Source organism: Anabrus simplex, chromosome 3 (genome assembly GCF_040414725.1).
Source record: "Anabrus simplex isolate iqAnaSimp1 chromosome 3, ASM4041472v1, whole genome shotgun sequence".
Lineage (NCBI taxonomy): Eukaryota > Metazoa > Arthropoda > Insecta > Orthoptera > Tettigoniidae > Anabrus > Anabrus simplex.
This window is the reverse complement of record NC_090267.1, coordinates 232,451,380-232,472,743: the sequence shown is the minus strand read 5'-3', so window position 1 is coordinate 232,472,743 and position 21,364 is coordinate 232,451,380. Positions and strand designations below refer to the sequence as shown.

Here is a 21,364-nt window from a genome sequence, read left to right as displayed (position 1 = left end):
CCTGCCGTAGCGTTTCTGGAATACGAAGTTATAAACCGACAAAATTATAAAAGACGTCGCACTGTATTTAGTATATTGCGTCGCGACTACAGTCTAATTCTAAAGACATTTGAGAATATAATACGAGTGAACGTATTGAAGTGCAAATACCAAATATTTAACGTTCACAGAATATATCATTACGTGTGGACTTAGTTTACTTCACATGATATTGAACTTCTACAATGAACAGAAACTAATGTGTAGAATTACCAGAACTCACTTCTTTTCGAGTATTGAACTGTGTTTCTTTATTCACGTAGTGTTCATGCCATAGTAGTATACAACTTACAGTAGTAATCTGGGTGAATACTAAGAACTTTTTCTGAGGTAATATGACGTTATAATAACAAGATAATCAGAAAATAATCCTTAGTGACTTAATGACCGTGTTCAAAGACTGTGATTATAGACTATGATTTGCCTTTTTCAAGTGTGAACTGTGTAATTATGAACGTTTTCAGTACCGACTTTAAATAGTATTTCATACAGGAAAGTGTGATTATTCATTTAACGTCTTAAAGTTCAATTACGCCATAAACTGTGTTCAACAGTAAATGACAGCGTCAGTGATAACTACTTGCACCAAGTGAATTTTCCGTGTGCGAAAAGTCACCTTAACGAGCTACAATGCTACACGATCCAGTTCCAGCTATCATCACCTCATCGGGGGACGTCAACATGGTGTGTTAAGGGAACATCGTCGATCCTGATTCTCCACGGAATATTCCAGACGTCCATCCTTCAACATTTGTAGCAACATTTCTTTCATTAAGTGAGTAGTAACAAACTGACTAAAATTTTCTCATTAATTTTGAACAGTGGAAACTTCAGTGCCGCGTGTGAACAAATATTTCAGAGTTCTCATAATTTCTCAGAAGTTCATCTTTTGTGATTAATTTAATTTTCAAATTCAATTTTCATATCTCATAGAAGAACTTTAGGCTTTTCAAGTGTGCTATACATCAAGGTTTACAAACTGAAAAACTGAAAAACTTTCAACAGAAATTTAAATTCTCATGTCAATTTGCAATTACAAGTTTGTGCTCATATTTAGAAAGACTTTAGGTGGAAATCTAATACCTCGTATTCTCACATACGAAAGACTTCGTAATCAGTGATATTCATTTAATTTTCATGAACAGAATTCAGGAAGATTACGTTCAAACTTTTAATTTCAATGCCAGATTTGAGTCCAATAATCATATTGCAGGGTGAAGAATTAATAAATTGTTTAAAAATTTTTTTTTTTTAAGCATCTAGTATTTGCTCTGCGAGTCTATCCTACTCTGTATCGGCTCCAAAACCAAGTTCCACTCCCTGAGGTCCTACTCATGCCCTTTACCCAAGAACTTTTCCTGGTACAGTATGGTTGGTGTAACTGTCATTAGAAACTATAGACACATTTGCAAAATTACTAACTGGTTTGATAGAAGGCAGTTTGGGTTTAGGAAATGTTATTCCAGTAAAGCTCAGCTTGTAGGATTCCAGCAACATACAGCAAATATTCTAGATTCAGGTCAAATGGACTGTATTGCTATTGACCTATCCAAGGCTTTTGATAGGATAGATCATGGAAGATTACTGACAAAAATGAGGGCTATTGGACTAGACAAAAGAGTGGTTGAATGGATGGCTACATTTGTAGAAAATAGAACTCAAAGAATTAGAGTAGGTGAAGTGCTATCTGATCCTATAATGATTAAGAGGGGTGACCCACAGAGGAATATTACTGGACCTTCATGTTTTCTTACATACATAAATGATATGAACACTACTCACAGAAAAGGATATTTGAGGATGATGTTATACTGTATAGTGTAGTATGAGATGCAGAATTGCGAGCGACTGCAGGGGGACTTAAACAATATTGTGAGATGGACAGACAACAATGTTATGAATGTAAATGGTATGAAAAGTCAAGCTGTAAGTTTTTCCAAGAGGAATATTCCTCTCAGTTTTAATTATTGGGTTGATGGGGGTGATAGTACCTCATCGGGAACAATAAGTACCTAGGTGTTAATACAAGGAATGATCTTCATCGGGGTAATCATATTAACGAGGCAATTAAGAAAGGTTACAGAATGCTTCACATGGTTATGAGAGTATTTGGAGGTTGTAGTAAGGATGTAAAGGAGAGAGTGTATAAGTCTGTGGTAAGACTGCAATTAGAGTATGGTTCCAGTGTATGGGACCATTACCAGGACTACTTGGTATATGAACTGGAAACAATTCAAAGGAAAGCAGTATGACTTGTTCTGGGTGATTTCTGACAAAGGAGTAGTTTTACTAAAATTTTACAAACTTTGGACTGGGAAGATTTGAGAGTAAGCTGTCAGTGGTGAGATGGCGTGGAATGAATTAAGCAGAATAATAAGCTCGAGTGAAGCTTTTAAAGGTAGGAAAGATCCTAACATGAAGATAAAATCCGAATTCAAGAAGACAGATTGGGGCAAGTATTCATTTAAAAGACAAGGAGTAAGGGATTGGAATAAATTACTGAATAAATTATCAAGGGAACTGTTCGATTAATTCCCAAGTTTGTTGAAAATATTCAATAGATAGCTAGATAAAAAATTGTAAATATGAGGTAAATAATTGATAGGGAATCTGCCATCTGGGCGACAGACCTAAATGCAGATCATTCATGACATTGATGATGATGATGATGATGATGATGATGATGATGATGATGATGATGATGATGATGATAGAAAGTTTGTTTTGTAAAGTTTTGTCTAAATGTAAGTAACAAAAGTGGCAAATTAAGTGTGCCCTCCTATCCATTAATCAGTGGGCTCCTTTCATCCTGTATTACTAGTCTTATCATCTGTATTCATCTTTAGTTTTAGTCTCGTCTCTTTTTTGTGTGTTTATTTGAATTTCTTCTTATCATAAACTTTCCACATCAAGACTGAAGATCTGTCAAGATGGCAACTCAATTAGAGTTGATGCCTGTCCTTCTGATGAAGCTAGGGAGTAAAAGTGAGCTCATTGGGTACTGAGAAGAAATAGATGTAGAAGAACTGGAACTGATGAGGAGAAAGCCCATCTATACGAAGACAGCAGTTTATTAAAATGTAGATATGTCTTTTTTTTTCCCTTTTTTTTCCTTGTCTGACACACACACTTTTCCCACAGTGACCTCTCACTGTGTTATCCTATTATGTGTTCCTGATCATATCCTGTCTTTCATTATTTGACTTACTATGAAGTTCTGACCAAGGGGATAGCAGTATCAGTGCAGCCAAGGGAATAGCTACATCAGAGTAGCCTGGCCTTGTACATTTCAGTACAGGCATGGGGATAGCAATTTCAAAGGAACATGGTCTTGAACATGTCACTTTAGCCAAGGAAATAGTTACCAAAAGTAACATAGTCTTGAATATATCTTTGTAGCCAAAGGGATAGCAACTTGAAAGTAACATGGTTTTTACATTTCAGTCTAGCTGAAAGGATAGCAACTTGAAAGTAACATGGCCTTTTACATTTAGTGTAGCCAAGGGGATAATTACTGAAAGTAACATGGTCTTGAATACAGTAGAAGTCCGTTATAGCGAGAATTCACAACAGCGAAAAATTTACTCGCTATAACGGATTGTCGTTATATCCGATTTTTTGTATAAAAGTCGGAAAAAACCCATACACATTAAAATTCGGTATGAAACGACAATCAGTTTGTTCAAAACTTGCGTTTCCGCAGATGATACACACTAGGGCTTACTCGTTATTTTTCGAAATCCGATACTACGTGAAAGTGTATGTTTAATTTAATTCTGAAAAAAATATAGTACCATATTTCTACAAATCCAAGATGAACCCTAATTTTTCCTTCAAAAAAATTAAAATCAGGCTCAAAAAGTATTTTGTAAATTCATATGAATGCCTTTGTTGTACAGTAGGCCTACGCATTTCAGACTATTTTTAGACACCGAACACTGGCTTTCGTCATGCCGTACTTTTTTTGCGGCTGCACAATTATTGTTTATTTCCGCGGGTTTAACGACCACTAACTTATAATTGGCATAATAATACCGAAGAGAACCCGTTGAAAATTTGCCGGCAATACCTATTCCATGCGGCTCTAAAATACGACGATTCATCAGGAAATTATTCTTTCTGTCTATAAAAATGTTACTTTTACTCAGCGTCAGATATAACTGGCTACCTCTGCATGCACCTAATCGCGGACGTTGAAAGTCGACGAACGAGTTTATTGCGCCACGGTATGGCCATTCCGCCCTTGTGTTTTTCATGCACATACCTCACAATTTCATCTTCGACTTCTTTAAAGCGCCCTTGTTGCGGACCACTGAATGCATTTTTGGTACATTATGCATTTTTTTAGCTCTTTTTCTTCACGCTAACACCAAATATTGGCTTTAGTTAGGCCTATGCCGTATTTTCTTGCGGCTGCACAATTATTGTTTATTTCCACGGGTTTAACGACCACTAACTTATAACTGGCATAATAATACCGAAGAGAACACGTTGAAAATTTGCCGGCAATACCTATTCCATGCGGCTCTAAAATACGACGATTCATCATGAAATTATTCTTTCTGTCTATAAAACTGTTACTTTTACTCAGCGTCAGATATAACTGGCTACCGCTGCACGCACCTAATGGCGGACAATTACTTTACATTTCCGAGCGTTTAATAACCATTAATTTAAAATTGGTACCTATCATAATATCGACGAGAATCCGTTGAAAATTTGCCAGCAATACCTTTTCCACGTACCTTTACAAGACAACTATCCATCACAAAAATTTTACTAAGCGTCAAGTACAACAGATGCGTTATAACTCTGCCACTGAGTAGCCAGCCTGTCTAAGAATTCGAAGGCTCCCATGTTTTGATGCCATTCTGCAGATTTGAGAAACGTTTTTGTAAAGGCTAATAGAACTTCATTCTCTTGAGAGCTTTTATGTTTAATACTAAACTAACAGGGTGTGGGGTAATAAGCTTACTTTTGACAACATACCATATAAGTTCTGGGAAAAGGAGATTGGCGTTTGGTTTCCCCATTAATTTTGAGGTTAAGATAGTTTACTGCCAATGAAATGAAACTCTGAATTCGTCTGATAGAACAATATATATATTCTTTAAATAATATATAAAAAAATAGTGAGTCTTGTTGCGATAAAACAGATGAGAATATGAAATTATGACATTGCAACTGAAAGAAACTAGGCATGAATTTGAATTCTTCTTGACCGGACATTTAACAATTTATACGAAATATTTCCCTCACTGATTCACTTGACTGTACCTTCAACACTTTGAGTGTAATTACGACGTAATCCATTGCTCTGGTGTTTACTGTAGATGTGTCACGCCTAACGTGGTGATACATCCTTGCGACTGCTTCTTCTCCATATCATCTGACTTCTTTGTAAGTCAATATGGTATGACCTCTTGGCAGGTCCAGGGTTGCCCTCTCTGACTCCTTGGTAAGCCTTGCGTCCGCGTCTTCCACTAAGTGACGGACCAACCATTTGGTCTCACTCTCTCAATGACCAATATTGGCTCACTGAGTCTTCACCATCTCTCGTTCACACTGGTTGACTGACCACCTGGCCTCTTGATCTAGTAGACTACTTCACTGTACTGCATCCGTATAAGTAATGACTGACGCTACAATATGGAGCTACCTTATATAGACGTTGGTTGACACAACTACGTAATCTCCAGAAATAACAATGACATACTCCCACCTACGCGACAGATATTACACCCAGTGGTGAAATAGCCCCGCGGCTATTGAGTCCGTGCGCGCATTGCTAAATAAATACGATGACGTAGCCATTGAGTGGCGATGACTTGGCAGAATCGCCAGTGGTGTCGCAATATAACAACGTCACTTCCAATCTCTAATGTATACAACAATTCTCACTGTACAGGTATTGAGTGTTATACTACACATACGTATATATGTATACATCTAAGTGCAATCTTGCAAGCAACAGGCAATTGCAAAATTTAATAAAACGGATAATTACAATAATAGTACAATATCACAGATAACATAATAATAATACTGACATAATAATAATAATAATAATAATAATAATAATAATAATAATAATAATAATAATAATAATAATAATAAAATACAGATAAATCATACAATAATAAAAGTACAGATATAATCTTGTAACGGGATTTGAACCGTTACACTCTCTTCACTATTTCCTGAGATCCAGTGCCATTACACACAGGCACTGTACAACCAGCTGTCGCAGCTAGCGATGTATAATAAAGAGGTGTTCGTTTATTGTCAACGAGTTTTGTGTGTGCATGCGCGTGTGAAAAGAAGCAGCGTAGTTACCGTGGTAGTTGCCAGTGGTATCCATTAATGCACTGTTACGCCGCGAATGCAAGACAACCCTTGAGTTTTCGCATGAGATTCTGAGAGAAAAAACATCGTCTTGGATTCAGAGAAATACGGTATCACTCCAGAGGTTTCTGTGGCAAAACACCTCAGTTTTCTTCTTCAAACGGCGTCACCTAACCTGACCGTATATGTATCATGAAAACATATTTGAAACACAATGTAGAGAAATGATAACCTCCTTGCTAAAAATTTACATGTAAATAGCCTTTCCAAAATTTAACTAGACGCGAGAAGGACATGAACTATCCTCTGAAATCAGTGATGTACTCTGCCATATCTTGAGGTGTATCACATTCTTACTTAATTTTCGTATGTAACATTAAAATTAAGAGATCGTTTACCTCAGTCTTTATTTTTAACCAGTTAACAATTGCTATCGGCCACGTTATTTACGCATCTATTATGAAAACGTGTTATCCTCTTTCATTTTGAATTTTTTTTTAGAGAATAGCAGTTGACGGGAATTACTAATCGACTCCAACATTGCCTTCGAATGTTGACGAGAGAGCTCGCAAATGCACATAGTGAGAAAACTCTACCGTACCGAAGATGATCGATCGCATTTTGTAGCAAACGTTTCAGTTTTCTTAGTCAAACAGCGTCACCTATCCTAACTTATCCGTATTATACGTATGATGAAAACACACTTCAAGAGCCAGTAGAGAAATGATAACCTTGCTATAAATGATTATAATAGCTTTTCTGTAATTTATCCAGACACGAGAAAATAAAAACTAACCTCTGAAATCAATTATGCACTCTACCATATCTCGAGGTGTATCCCATTCTTACTAAATTGCAGTATTTGGCTTAAAATTAAGCAGTCATTTAGTCAGCCTTTACTTTTAACGACTTAACAACCATTATCGGACAGGTTATTTACGCATTTATTACAAAATTGTCTCTTTCGTTTCAAATTTTCTTTACGGAACAGCAGTTGACGGGTATTACTAATCGACTCTGACATCACATTTGAATTTAAAGTTAAAAATTTCATTGTTCCGTATTGAAGAATATTAAAGTTAAAATTGAAATAATTGATGAAGAGATTCAACCTATTCAATACAAAAGAATAATGTAGTGAATTACATTCCCATTTAATAATTGGTAGAAATGGTAGCGGTTTCGACCCTAGTCCAGGTCATCATCAGCCGATTAAGACGAAAAAACAATGCATAGGATCAGTAGAAGAGGCGATATAAAAATGAAATGGGGGTAGACACTGTAAAACTTAGAAGAAGTAAAATGCAAATCACTCAAAAGAAAACAGTGCGCAATTCTCTGAGCTGTAGCATAGCACACGCAGCACTAGGCAAAATCCCACGTTTACGAATAGCGGAGAATGGTTAAATGAGCCAGTTTTTAAATACTCTCAGGCATAAAGTCACATCACAATTGAACACGTACGAAGATCCATAATCGTGCAGGAGTTGAAAATGAGTATATCCATTGAAGCTCCCGGTGATTGAATTGTATTACATTTATCTATATACTTACTTTCCCGCGACTGAGGAAAATTACTGGACTGTCAAGCTATTCTCCATTTTACTTTGGGCATTTGAAACCACAGTGCCTGATATTGAATGCATCATGCTGATCACCGGGAGCTGGCAAGTTGCTTCAATGGATATACTCATCTTCAACTCCTGCACGATTATGGATCTTCGTACGTGTTTGATTGTGATGTGACTTTATGCCTGACAGTATTTAAAAACTGGCTCATTTAACCATTCTCCGCTATTCGTAAACATTGTGGGACTTTGCCTAGTGCTGCGTGTGCTACGCTACAGCTCAGAGAATTGCGCACTGTTTTCTTTTGAGTGATTTGCATTTTACTTCTTCTAAGTTTTACAGTGTCTACCCCCATTTCATTTTTATATCGCCTCTTCTACTGATCCTATGCATTGTTTTTCGTCTTAATCGGCTGATGATGACGTGGACTAGGGTCGAAACCGGTACCATTTCTACCAATTATTAAATGGGAATGTAATTCACTACATTATTCTTTTGTATTGAATAGGTTGAATCTCTTTATCAATTATTTCAATTTTAACTTTAATCACATTTGAATGTTGACAAGAAAACTCGCTAGAGGACATAGGGAGGAAACGATACCGAAGGTAATCGATCGCATGCAATATAATTGCTGGGGTGCATAAATATCGGGAACGGAAAAAATCGTGCACGCTAAATCACTCGTAATAATGGATGCATCAGCGATAGGTCTCTCGCTGTAACCGAAGGAAGACATACAGTTTAATATAGGAATTTTGACGGGACAGAAAGATATTGTCGCTATAACAAAGTTCTCGTTATATGCTGTATTCGCTATTGCGGACTTCTACTGTATTTCAGTATAGCCAAAGGGGTAGTAACTTGAAAGTAACATGGCCTTTTACATTTCAGTGTACCTAGCAAGTTGGCAATGCAGTTAGAGTCGCGCAGCTGCGAGCTTGCATTCGGGAGGTAGTGGATTCAAATCCCATCGTCGGCAGCCCTGAAGATGGTTTCCGTGGTTTCCCACTTTCACATAAGGCAAGGTGGGAAGCCTTAAACATTTCAGTGTAATGAAGAGGATTAATTTATTTAGAAGAATACATGCTGCATCCTGAGATGTTCTAAAAGAAATATACATTCCATCTGAGTATGATTACTTTTAGCAGAGCATTTCGTTCAGTTTGTTCGAAAGTGCACTAGACACCATTTATTTCGAAATATTTCATGGTATAAGATAAAGAAAACAATGTTATAAGGACAGATTGTTATGATGTGAATAGTAAAGCTGTGTATAAAGTAGATGACAGAATTTTAGAATTGAGAGCTCTACCGAATGCTCATATTTGGAGGCACAGAACAAATGAGGTCAATAAAATACTGTACAATGGCAGAGTAATGATCAGATGATATTGCTGGAGACCTAACATCTGTACTATAAATTTTAAATGTCTGTATCAAGTCCTTAACCCATTCACTGCCAAACTCGTATATATACGTTACTGAACGCCGTGCCTCGTCTGCCAAACCCGTATATATACGTTTTGGTGCAGTGTGTACTTCACCGATCTCACAAATGAACGCGATATAGTGTCATGCTTTGAGATTCCGTGGAAATGCTCAAACAAGTTCTGTACAGCAGATATACCACTCCATTTCACGTGTTTTGAAAGCAATCTGGTGTTATTTCAGCTTTGTTGGAGTGGACCATCTTTCCCGCTAATGTGTAGCCATCATAGCGTCTTGAAGTATACATTCATCTCTTGTTGACAAAGAAATTGAATGTTTCCTCATAAATAGTGATTCTGGAGAGCTATATTTTGATAGTGAAGATGGAGAATATCTAAGTGCGATATTGAACTACAAGAAAATGTGAGACAAAGTAGTAATGATGAATCTCGTGCAGAATTGTCACCTCTCCCTCAGATAAATTATTTTTTTCCCAAATGTAAATGATTTCGATAATAACAGTTCTTAGATCAACAATTTTATATTATGTTTCAGTAATAGTATCACCGAGCGGAGTAGCCACGCGTATAACATGCTACGGCTATAGAGTCAAGCTCTGCACTCGGCAGGCGAGTGGGTTCAAAACCCACCATCAGCTGTCCTGAACGTGGTTCGCCCCCCTTTTGCACTACCAAGCGAATGCCGGGACAGTTCCTATTCATAAACCACAGCCGATTCCTTCCACTTCCTTACCCAGTTTCATTCACCATCATTCATTTCATATTCATTACCTTCTCAACTGACGTTTGCATCAGGAAGGGTATCCAGCCGTAAAAATATGGTGTAAAATATAATCTCAGTTCATCCCCAACCCGTATTGGGATGCAGGGCTAAGGGGACGGTATGCATTCCATTAACAGTATCAATAAATATGCATCTGTAAACGTGCTTCTTCCTTTAAAAAACCCGGACCAGAGGGTTCGCCTGGTCATCAAAAATAATCAAGAAGTAAGTATAAATAACCACCTAATCGATACTTTATTAATGCCTCAGGCAAAATTGAATAAAATTAATAAAGTATCGATTAGGTGGTTATTTATACTTACTTCTTGATTATTGTCAAAACATCGATACGGTCATGAAATGGACAACTTGTAATGGTCATCAAAACTCGGCAGTGAAAAGGTTAAGTCCATTTGATGCAATTACGGGGTTATCAGCTAAAATGTTCACCACAAATAACAACTAAACAGTAAAAGCTATTGAAACTCTGTTTCTTACTTTCAATAATATTACTAAGGGGCTCAGAAGCAAACTTTCAGTACCTTTCCAGAATGTTGATATCTGCTAAAATGAAAATACTAACTTTGTAATTTTGTAAAAATTTTGTCTTAAAATTGTAAGTCAATACAATACATTAAATGAAATTAATTTGTTGTAATAAATGTACTTACTCTAAAACTGCAACATCTGTAGGACTAGACTCATCTTCTTCCAGGTTAAGAATGACTCTGGGATCACAGCTCATAACACACCAGTTAATCACAGGTTCATAGGCAGCTGAGTCAAGTAAGTGCCATGCAAATTTCTGAGCTTCCAGTAACAAAGGAGCAGCTTTCGAGGACTGGGAAGAGAAACAAAACAAAAAATACCTATTCAATCATCATCCTCTCACCAAGAAGTTTAAAAACTGCTCAAGACTTTTTGGTATATTTGCTAAATTTGAAGTAACAACGTAATTCATTAAACCAGCACTGTATGTATCAGTCTGTTGTTCCTTTCATGATAAAACCAAACCCAAACCCTGATCACCGTCGGCAGGCCTGAAGATGGTTTCCATGGTCTGCTATATTTGCTATATGTGCTAAGTTTGAAGTAACACAATATAATTCATTATACTATAACCGTTCAATGGCATGTGGGTCAGTTGAAGAGCCACTGAAGGTTATGCTAAGGAAGAGATCAACGGGAATTACTCGGAAAACTACGTCCAGCAGCTGCAGGTCCAGTTGTCATACGTCTAATTGTGTCTGATAGCTGCAATAACTCGCTCATTTAAATAAGAAATTGGATAGATACGAAATGAGGACGGAGATTCATAAGCTCAGAACCCATGGTCATCGGATGCTTACAGGCATGAAATGTCATTTAATACATAAGCAAAGGCTAGTTTACATTTTCAGCAGCAGGAAAAAGCAAGTCTAGCATGTGACATTTAGGTCCAGCAATAACATGCGGCGGAGGCCATGATTTAACGTTATAAGTTCAATGATCAAGAAGGCGCTGAATAGATAATTGATTGTATACGTCATGAAGACAAAAAATGGTGAAGTGTTCCTTTGTATAACTACCTAATTTGAAGAGATAACATTATCAAAGAGTTTATTCCTGAAATATCAAAAACATATGGAAAAGAAATTATAAACTAACGAACTTAGCAGAAAATATGAAATGTGGACCAATATTGTTAATGTAACAATTTTTTATTGGACTTTCGTTTTATGAACAATTGGATTGTAGAAAATAGAACTGAAAACTAAGATTGAAGGTTGACATAAGTGCTATTAACACGCATTAAGAAGAAGCTATTTGGAACTGTAGGACTTTAAAAAAAAAAACCACATTGAAAGACATACTAGGAAGATCTAATATTGTATAAAATAACAAGACTCAATATTTGTTATTAAAACAAGGCAAGTGTTTTGGGGCTAATAGTGAAATATTATGTAACATCTATATCATTGTGCTAATTCTGTCTATACAACTTTCAGGTCCATTTGCTCACAATGATTGAAGATTGTTCCTGCAATGTAATGATGAGAGTCAACATGTGGGTGTAACAGGATTAGTGTCCTGACAGACCCGGAACGATGGTAAAGTGAATGCCAGATTGAGACCGATGAAATGGAGAAATGAGAGCAGTGTTACGTTATCTTCAATGATAAGTATCCAAGATATCATCTTTCTTTATTCTATCTTGTAGAACGCACAGTAGTAGAGAAGATTTTATTTTTGTCATGAGGTGACATTAATGGAAACAGCTTGAGTGACCTAATGTGATTGTTGCAAATGCTCAGTGATATTCGTAATTGCAGCTAAGTATAGTGTGGAGATATTGAGGTCATTTGTCCCGTGCAAGGTTCAACTTGTAGAATACGCATTTTGTCGTTAATTATCCTGGATTTCTCTATAATTATCGTGAATATATAAGAGATGTTTTCTTCATAATTTTAAATAATACCAGGACTGAGAAGATATTTTTGTGAAGTGATACGATTTTAATGTCGATTTTTAGAAGGTCTTCTTATGTGATAATTTTTGTACACGCGTACGTTGTACAATTGCAAGTGTTTTGTGACATGCTTTGTAATGATGATAACAGTTCTTCGGATAAGATGCTTGTGACTTTCTTGGGATAGATAATTGTGAGTAAGCATGGTGCTCTTGAAAGTGATGACAAATGATAGGGTCGTTGATGAAGTGTTTAGATGGTGAAATGAAGTTATTATGGTAAATGATTTGTTGAGAATAGATATCACGAAAGTGTAATAAGTAATCTTCGAGATTTTCAATGAATCTAGTATTGAGAAATGGATTTAAGTGTTCATCATGCAAAGTTAAGAGAATCCTGAGATAGACAAGCAGTAAGGTTGTCATTAATGTTTTTCGTGTAACATTTCCGAAGGTCATAAGTGTAGATAGATGTACGATCATCAAGATATTAATTTGTGGTGTGACACGGTGCGGATATTAAATATATTGAACGGATAATCACTGATAGGAGGTCTTCGACATTAAATAACACTGACATGGATGTAGTGGAACATCATATTCAAGCAAGTTGTATTCATTTGAGTAGTTTCTTTGTAGCATGGATCTTTGTAGATGGTAGATCTTCACAATTTTTCAGGAAGAGAGTTCCGGCGAGACCAGGTGCAGTTAAATCATTTCCAGATCCTTTGTTTATTATGATGGTATTAGCTAGATATTGTGCATTTTTAGGTGGCGGTCGTGAGTTCCTGGGAGATGCAGTTCCTATTCGACTGAATTTATATTCAATCCAGTTACAATGTCTTTAAATGATGTATGATCACTTATTTAAGGATGACCACTGATGATAGGTTATTATTAGGAAACTCAAGTTGATAGGTAATTAGGCAATTTATGACAAAAACGATAACAATGATAGAGGGTAGAAAGATGAAATCTTGGATCAATGAACGATAAAAATAAGCAAGATGTTTAAGATTTTCATTTTATTTCTATAACAGGCGGACAATTAATGATAATGGAATAATTTTATAAGTGACACTAAGCCTTCAGCAAGTTCCATGTTTGATTTCATCATGATGGGATATTGAATTTTATATTAATTTTAATGATGTGATTAATTGTAATGGTATTAGCCAACAAAGAATTTGATCTCATTTTATTTTCATATTTTTCCAATCACATTATGATGTAAATATTATTGTCATTTAGTTCTAGTTACTATGATTTTATTAAATTGGGAAGATCCTTCCAAGAAACTAACACCTTTGATATCTTTCTTTATTTTTTCAAGAAATATTTTAGCCTTACATAGTTAGTTGAACGATTCCTTGTTATGACAATAAGAGCTTTGCATTAAATAGAAATAGAACCTAATCGATGCTCATCGAATGTCCATGCTATGAGTGGAGACTCATGTATCACCGCTGACTCCAGCTGAGGTATATTCACAACATCTACGAACCCTCAATATCCACGAACTACGGACGGTTACAATACCAGCACTCTATGTATCAGTCTGTTGTTCCTTTCATGATAAAACCAAACTCTATTTAAATTGTAATAATATAAACATACAATAGGTACAGGACAGTATATGGAAACATTTATAGTGAGCAGAATTCCTTCAGACTGGAGCAGCATACTCTGGAGCAGAGAAACACAAGGCAAGGGCACATGTTCGAAGGACACTAGGCTGCACTTCCCATTGGATGTTGGTGAGTTTGCAGATAAGATTGTTCCTGGTTTATACCTTCTGTTTGGTGTCTATACAGTGCTGTTTGCAGGTTAGGGTAAATCCAATTTTAACCCCAGATATTTGGGGTGATAACAGTATTTTCATCTGTATCACCCCCAAATGATATTCAGCTCCTTTCTTGTCTCCCAACTGTTCAGGTGGAATATGTGCACAGATGAAGACCCTGGTTCCAGTGTTTAGGAGGGTGTGTGTGTGTGTGTGTGTTTTGTTTGAGTTAGATTAAGTGTCCGACTAGCAAGTGACTTCCCTGGTCTGAAACCTGCTTGGTCAGGGGTGACCTTGCTCAATCCCTGTGATGAAACAGTAGAATCGATGTCAAGGTTTCTTAATAATTTCCAGCCTTGTCAACTATTACATTTCACATTCAAGGTTATGAATTTCATAATTGGTTCCATATTGAATCAAGATTACATATAATTTTACAAAGTTTATTCCACCTACTCAATACAGTACAATAATTGCAATGTCTATAAAAACATTACAATATGTTATCAAGAGGCATCAGCCTAAATAAGATACACTTTTGATTTGCCGAAGTTCTAAGACAAAATTATATTGTGGAATAAAAACTAGACGAGTGAACTGTGTATGTGGTGCGGTAATCTAAATATATAAAATAAGAGTTTTGTCTGTACATTGCTCAGATTTTGAAAAGAATGGTATTTCTGTATCGGTCATGTCCATAGTAACAAGAATATGTACTTTTTACTTTTCTGTAATTTCTATCTCTCCGTCTGTCTGTATGTATGTACACGCATCACGAGAAAACGGCTGCAGAGAATTTAATGAAAATCGGTATGTAAAGTCGGGGGATGAGCCGCTACAATCTAGGCTATAAATCAATTTATTCACGCTGAGTGAAATGGTAGTTTAGAAGAAGGCCTTAAATTTAATTATCGAAGATTTATATTATTAGCGGTCCTATCGATAAATACTATATAACTAAAGTTATATAGAATTCAATTTCCATTCATTTATGTCTGATACATTTTTACCGTACCGGCAAATGCTGGGACTGTACCTTAATTAAGGCCACGGTCGCTTCCTTCCACTTCCTAGGCCTTTCCTAACCCATTGTCGCCATAAGACCTATCTGTGTCGGTGCGACGTAAAGCATTCAATTAAGGTACAGTCCCGGCATTTGCCTGGTGTGAAAATGGGAAACCACGGAAAATTTCAGGGCTGCCGACAGTCGGGCTCAAACCCACTATCTCCCGATTACTGGATACTGGTGAATGCTATGATGAACCAGTGTGTTACGTTCCTGCAGTATCAGAAAATGTATGAACCAGAGGAATGGCATGCTAAAGAAGAAAGTTTCCCAACTCCCCAGCTATTTCTCGCCAATGTTCAGTCAGGCTCTTATACTCGGTACGCAGTAGTAATCCCATCTATCGGAGTTGAGCGGCACCATAAGAGACAAAGAACATCACAACAAACAATGGTCAATGTAAAGTAATTGTTGATCAGTGTTGAGCGCTTTGGATATTGTAGGCCTTCTGAAATACCACTCTTATCATAGTCAGTACAGTAAAACTGAATGAAACATAAATGATCGGAAATTGTATTGTCTATAACTTTTGTTATGTAGTACCGTACTTTTCTATAGCACCAATAACATAGGTACCGGTATTTAAAATTAAATTTTAGGCGCCTTCCCCTAAACTACCATTTCATCTCGAAAAAATAAAATTATTTACTGCCTAGACTGTAGTTCCTTATCCCCGACTCTATATAGCGGTTTTCATTAAATTCTGTTAACCCTTTTTCTCGTGGCTCGGCATTGATATGGACTTAGCAACAAAAATACAAATTCATTAATATCCGTGTTATCAGAGCCGGTACGGTAAAAATGTATCAGACATAAATAAATAGAAATTGAATTCTATATAACTTTAGTTATATAGTATTTATCGATAGGACCGCTAATAATATAAATCTTCGATAATTAAATTTAAGGCCTTCCCCTAAACTACCATTTCACTCAGCGTGAATAAAATGATTTATAGCCTAGATTGTAGCGGCTCATCCCCCGACTTTACATACCGATTTTCATTAAATTCTCTGCAGCTGTTTTCTCGTGATCGTGTACATACATACATACATACATACAGACAGACAGAAATTACGGAAAAGTAAGAAGTACATTTTCTTGTTACTATGGACATGACCGATACAGAAATACCATTCTTTTCAAATTCTGAGCAATGTACAGACAAAACTTTTATCTATATATATAAAATAAGAGTTTTGTCTGTACATTGCTCAGAATTTGAAAATAATGGTATTTCTGTATCGATCATGTCCACAGCAACAAGAAAATGCAGTTTTTACTTTTCCGTAATTTCTGTCTGTCTGTCTGTCTGTATGTATGTATGTTCACGCATCACGAGAAAACGGCTGAAGAGAATTTAATAAAAATCTACAATCTAGGCTATAAATTATTTTATCACGCTGAGTGAAATGGTAGTTTAGGGGAAGGCCTAAAATTCAATTCTCAAATATTTATATTATTAGTGGTCATATCGATAAATACTAAGTTATGTAGAATTAAATTTCTGATCATTTACATCTTATGCATTTTTACCGTACCGACTATGATATTCAGGAATTTGGGTTTTTGTTGCTAAGTCCATATCAACGCCGAGCCCCGACAAACTGGGTAAACAGAATTTAATGAAAATCGGTATATAGAGTTGGGGAATAAGAAACTACAGTTTAAGCTATAAACAATGTTATTCACCCTGGGTGAAATGGTAGTTTAGGGGAAGGCACCTAAAATTTAATTTTTAAATACCTATGTTCTTGGTCCCATGGAAAAGTACTAACTTACATAACAAAAGTTATAGAGAATATAATTTCCGATCATTTATTTACGTTTTATTCAGTTTTACCGTACTGACTATGATAAGAGTGGTATTTCAGAACCAGAAACAATTAATAATGTGACGGCCTACAATATCGAAAGTGCGTAACATAGATCAACAATAACATTACAGTGACCTTTGTTTGTTGTAATGTTCTTTGTCTCTTATGCTGACATTCAACTCCGACAGATGGGATTACTGCTGCGTACCGAGTATAACAGCCTAACTGAATACTGGCAGGAAATAGCTGAGGAGTTAGATAACTTTCTTCTTTAGCATGCCAATCCTCTGGTTCATACATTTTCTGATACTCTGTTTTGAATGAGCAGTGTGCGCACTGGCTCAGTTAGTAATAGTAGGAGTAGTAGTATGAACTGGTCTGGAATTAAAATTTAGTCTTTCAAAATTATAGTACCAGAATTCACTAAATAACTCAAAATCCAACCTTGAAAAGAGCCGTTTCTTAGAAAAAGCTCCTTCCTCTTCACTTTCATTAAATCTACATTAATTTTATTCCAAATTAGCAGCGAAGATGTGGTTTCTTCTCTGGCTTGGAGGAAAAATTGTCTCCACGTCAGATAGTTCTCTCCCCCGCCAGTGTAGGTAATTGAGATTTTCCGACTCATCGGGTACTCCCAGGAAGCCGATAAGTAAACGGGCATAGTTTTTGCCCTGGGACTATCCACTATTTGAACACCTCCCCGCCGAAAAAGGACGAAGATTGTTCACGGATGTCTGCATCTTGGTCATTCCAGCTCTGTAGCTTTGGACTGTTAGTTTGGCAGCATAGTACTGTTCGTTAAAAGTGAAAAAATGTGTGGTTTTTCATTTGATCGAGTATTTCATATGAAGGCATTGCTTTTAATCGCGTCATTCCTACAGACGTCATTGTAATGATCCATGTTCATTTCAGTTGAGAAAACCACTAAGAGAGTCTTTCTGAGAATCTATAAAGGCAGGAGGGGAGTGAATGTCTGCCATTATAATGGAAACTCCCCAACCTGATTGTGACTGATGGTAGGCAAGCTGGCCTACCATTACGATGAAAATTCCCTAACCCAGTCTTGATATGAGAAAAGACATTGGTGACTTGCCTGTCGTGCTTCTAGGGCAACGTTAAGAGCTATGCAACTTAATACAATCTTGCTCACAACGTTTATACTACCTAACCTAGAATTCTGTATAAAATTTAGAATTCCGTAGCGAAGCACGGGTACATCAGCTAGTATACATATAAAATGGTGGAGTGGATGAAATATTGATAGATAAAATTATGTTGTACTGATCAATTAAAAATAAAAATTTCAGGTTTACGTGTGTTGCAATTAGACTGTAAGAATAGTATCACAACGATTTTCTACGCTGATGATTAAAATTGCACGTTAAAAGTATAAAATGCCAGTCTGAATACAAAGTCCAGATGCTTCTATTGAATTGTATATTTCAAGTGCATCTTCAGGTAGAAAATTGAATGTTTGCATGTTGGACATTGGCGCAGAGGGTGTCTGTCTTGCTTAAGGTCCAATATTTCTCATACAGAAAATAAATGTAGGCAAAACCATGCGACTTCTTATAATATAATGGATTCTTCATTCATATTTCCAAGTTAATTCCCATCATTGAAAATAATCTGAACAAAAATAGTCATTTGAGTAAATTAGAGATTCAAGACCTAATTTTGTTACTTAAATTGGTCGTAAACAACAACTTTTTCATGTTCAATGGTATCATTTACCAACAGAACGGTCTGGCAATGGGTTCACTGGCCTCAGGTATTCTTGCGGAAATTTACCTTGATTTCCTTGAGCACACCAAAATTAACAACAAATTTGATAATATCCTCTTCTGGACCAGATACGTTGATGATGTTCTAGCAATAATAAATAAAAAATCAACTGGCGCTCCCACCACCCCTCAAGGGCTAGATAGTATTGACTCCCACATCAAATTCACTTTGGAATCAGAAATAGATCAAAAGATCAACTTTCTAGATCTAACCATCATAAGACATCCAGATTCTTTAACCTATCAAATTTATAGAAAACCCACCCAATCCGCAGTTACTATTCGTCAAACTTCAACTCACCCCCAACCTCACAAAAGAGCAACATATAATAGCCAATTTCTCCAAGCATTCAACATACCCATGGCCAAGAGATCTTTCCATTAAATTTAATACTATTCACAGTATAGCAAAATTCAATGGCTTCGGTAGCCACTTCATAGAAAGTATAATCAATAAACATAAATTTAGTCCTAAAACAACACTTAAGAAAAAAGTACCTAAATACGAATCCTTTTTCACTTTTAATAACGAAATTCATAAGATCACTAATATTTTCAAGAGAAAAGGCGTAAAAGTAGCATTCAAAACCAATAATAACAGTACACACATTCTAGATAACACGTCACACATCAACAAGGTCAACAGGTACGCAAAATAAGGTGTTTACAGGCTCAAATGTAACTCATGCACTAATATTTCTTATCTAGGGCACACCGGAAGAGGTTTTAATATAAGATATTCTGAACACATCAATGCAGTCAAATATAATAAATTTTTGGCTATTGGCCAACATATAGCAAAATTCAACTGCTTTGGTAGCCACTTCACAGAAAGTATAATCAATAAACATAAATTTAGTCCTAAAACAACACTTAAGAAAGAACTACCTAAATACGAATCCTTGATATAATCGAGAATTTTTATATACATCTGGACCAGTATTTTAATGCTAACTATAACCTTAACGAAATAACGGAAAAGTCCAATATTTTATTTGATTTATTCATTACCTATTTCAGGAAAAACAATTTAGCAGATCAAAAATCTTTCTTTAAGTTAATTAAAGGTCCTTTGTCGATACAATCACCATCATTCTCCCACTCTTCGGCCCAACCTTAAGCCACTTCGCAACTCCCCGCCCCTCCCTTCGCAGGCCACCCGCTCCACCGGGTTGCACCTCACAGCACCAGCTTTCCTCTCCTCCTATTCCTTGCCATTTCCATTACTCTAGTTGCACACCACCAGTCAAGTCGTTCACATTACGTGCAAGGTGAGTACTCACTCTTTTTTTTTTTTTTTTTTTGCCATCCTTTTCTTTAAAAATCTCAAGTTAATTCTGATTTTTTTTTCATCATCAGGTTTTATTGGTTCCAACTTCAACTGGGAATTCTGCTCATATCACAGGGATAATCCATTATATTAATTATATTATAAGAAGTAGCATGGTTTTGCCTACATTTATTTTCTATATGAGAAATATTGGACCTTAAGCAAGACAGACACCCTTTGCGCCAATATCCAACATGCAAACATTCAATTTTCTACCTGAAGATGCACTTGAAATATACAATTCAATAGAAGCATCTGGACTTTGTATTCAAACTGGCATTTTATACTTTTAACATCAAATTTTAATCATCAACGTAGAAAATCATTGTGATACTATTCTTACAGTCTAATTGCAACATACGTAAGCCTGAAATTTTTATTTTTAATTGATCAGTACAACATAATTTTATCTATCAATATTTCATCCACTCCACCATTTTATATGTATATTACCGCACCACATACGCATTTCACACAGCTAATTTTTATTCCACAATGTAATTTTGTCTCAGGACTTTGGCAAATCAAAGTGTATCTTATTTAGGCTGATGACCCACATAGGGTCGAAACTAGTCTCTTGATAACATATTGTAATGTATTTATAGACATAGCAATTATTGTACTGTATTGAGTCAGTGGAATAAACTTCGTAAAATTATATGTACATATTACATTTCACATCCAAAATTTCGAGGAAGGCATGCCATTTTTCTGTTCGTTGATGATGTGGCTTGAGAAGGTGTTCTCCTGTTTGTACTGTCTCTTCTGAGAAGGGATCATTTTCGAGGAACAATTCATGCTTTTTAGGAGTGCTTTTCATTCTTTATTAAGCCCAGGTATTGTATACTATCCTACAAACTCGTGGCATAAGTTTCGGGAGACACTCTTTACTAGTTCTACAAAGTCTCCATCACATTCAGGATCAGGCTTGATTTTTATCACTTCTTAGTTTAAGTTTAGAGAGAAATT

General features: G+C 36.1%; 1 protein-coding gene across 1 annotated transcript in view; it reads right to left on the bottom strand.

Moving 5' to 3' along the window:
* Positions 1 to 21,364, bottom strand: part of Epg5 (ectopic P-granules autophagy protein 5) — a 540,178-nt gene that overhangs the window by 112,852 nt on the left and 405,962 nt on the right. Inside the window, exon 28 of the mRNA XM_067143866.2 lies at positions 10,839 to 11,008. Within this exon, the coding sequence (XP_066999967.2) occupies positions 10,839 to 11,008 (170 nt within the window). The remainder of the gene's footprint in view (positions 1 to 10,838; positions 11,009 to 21,364) is intronic.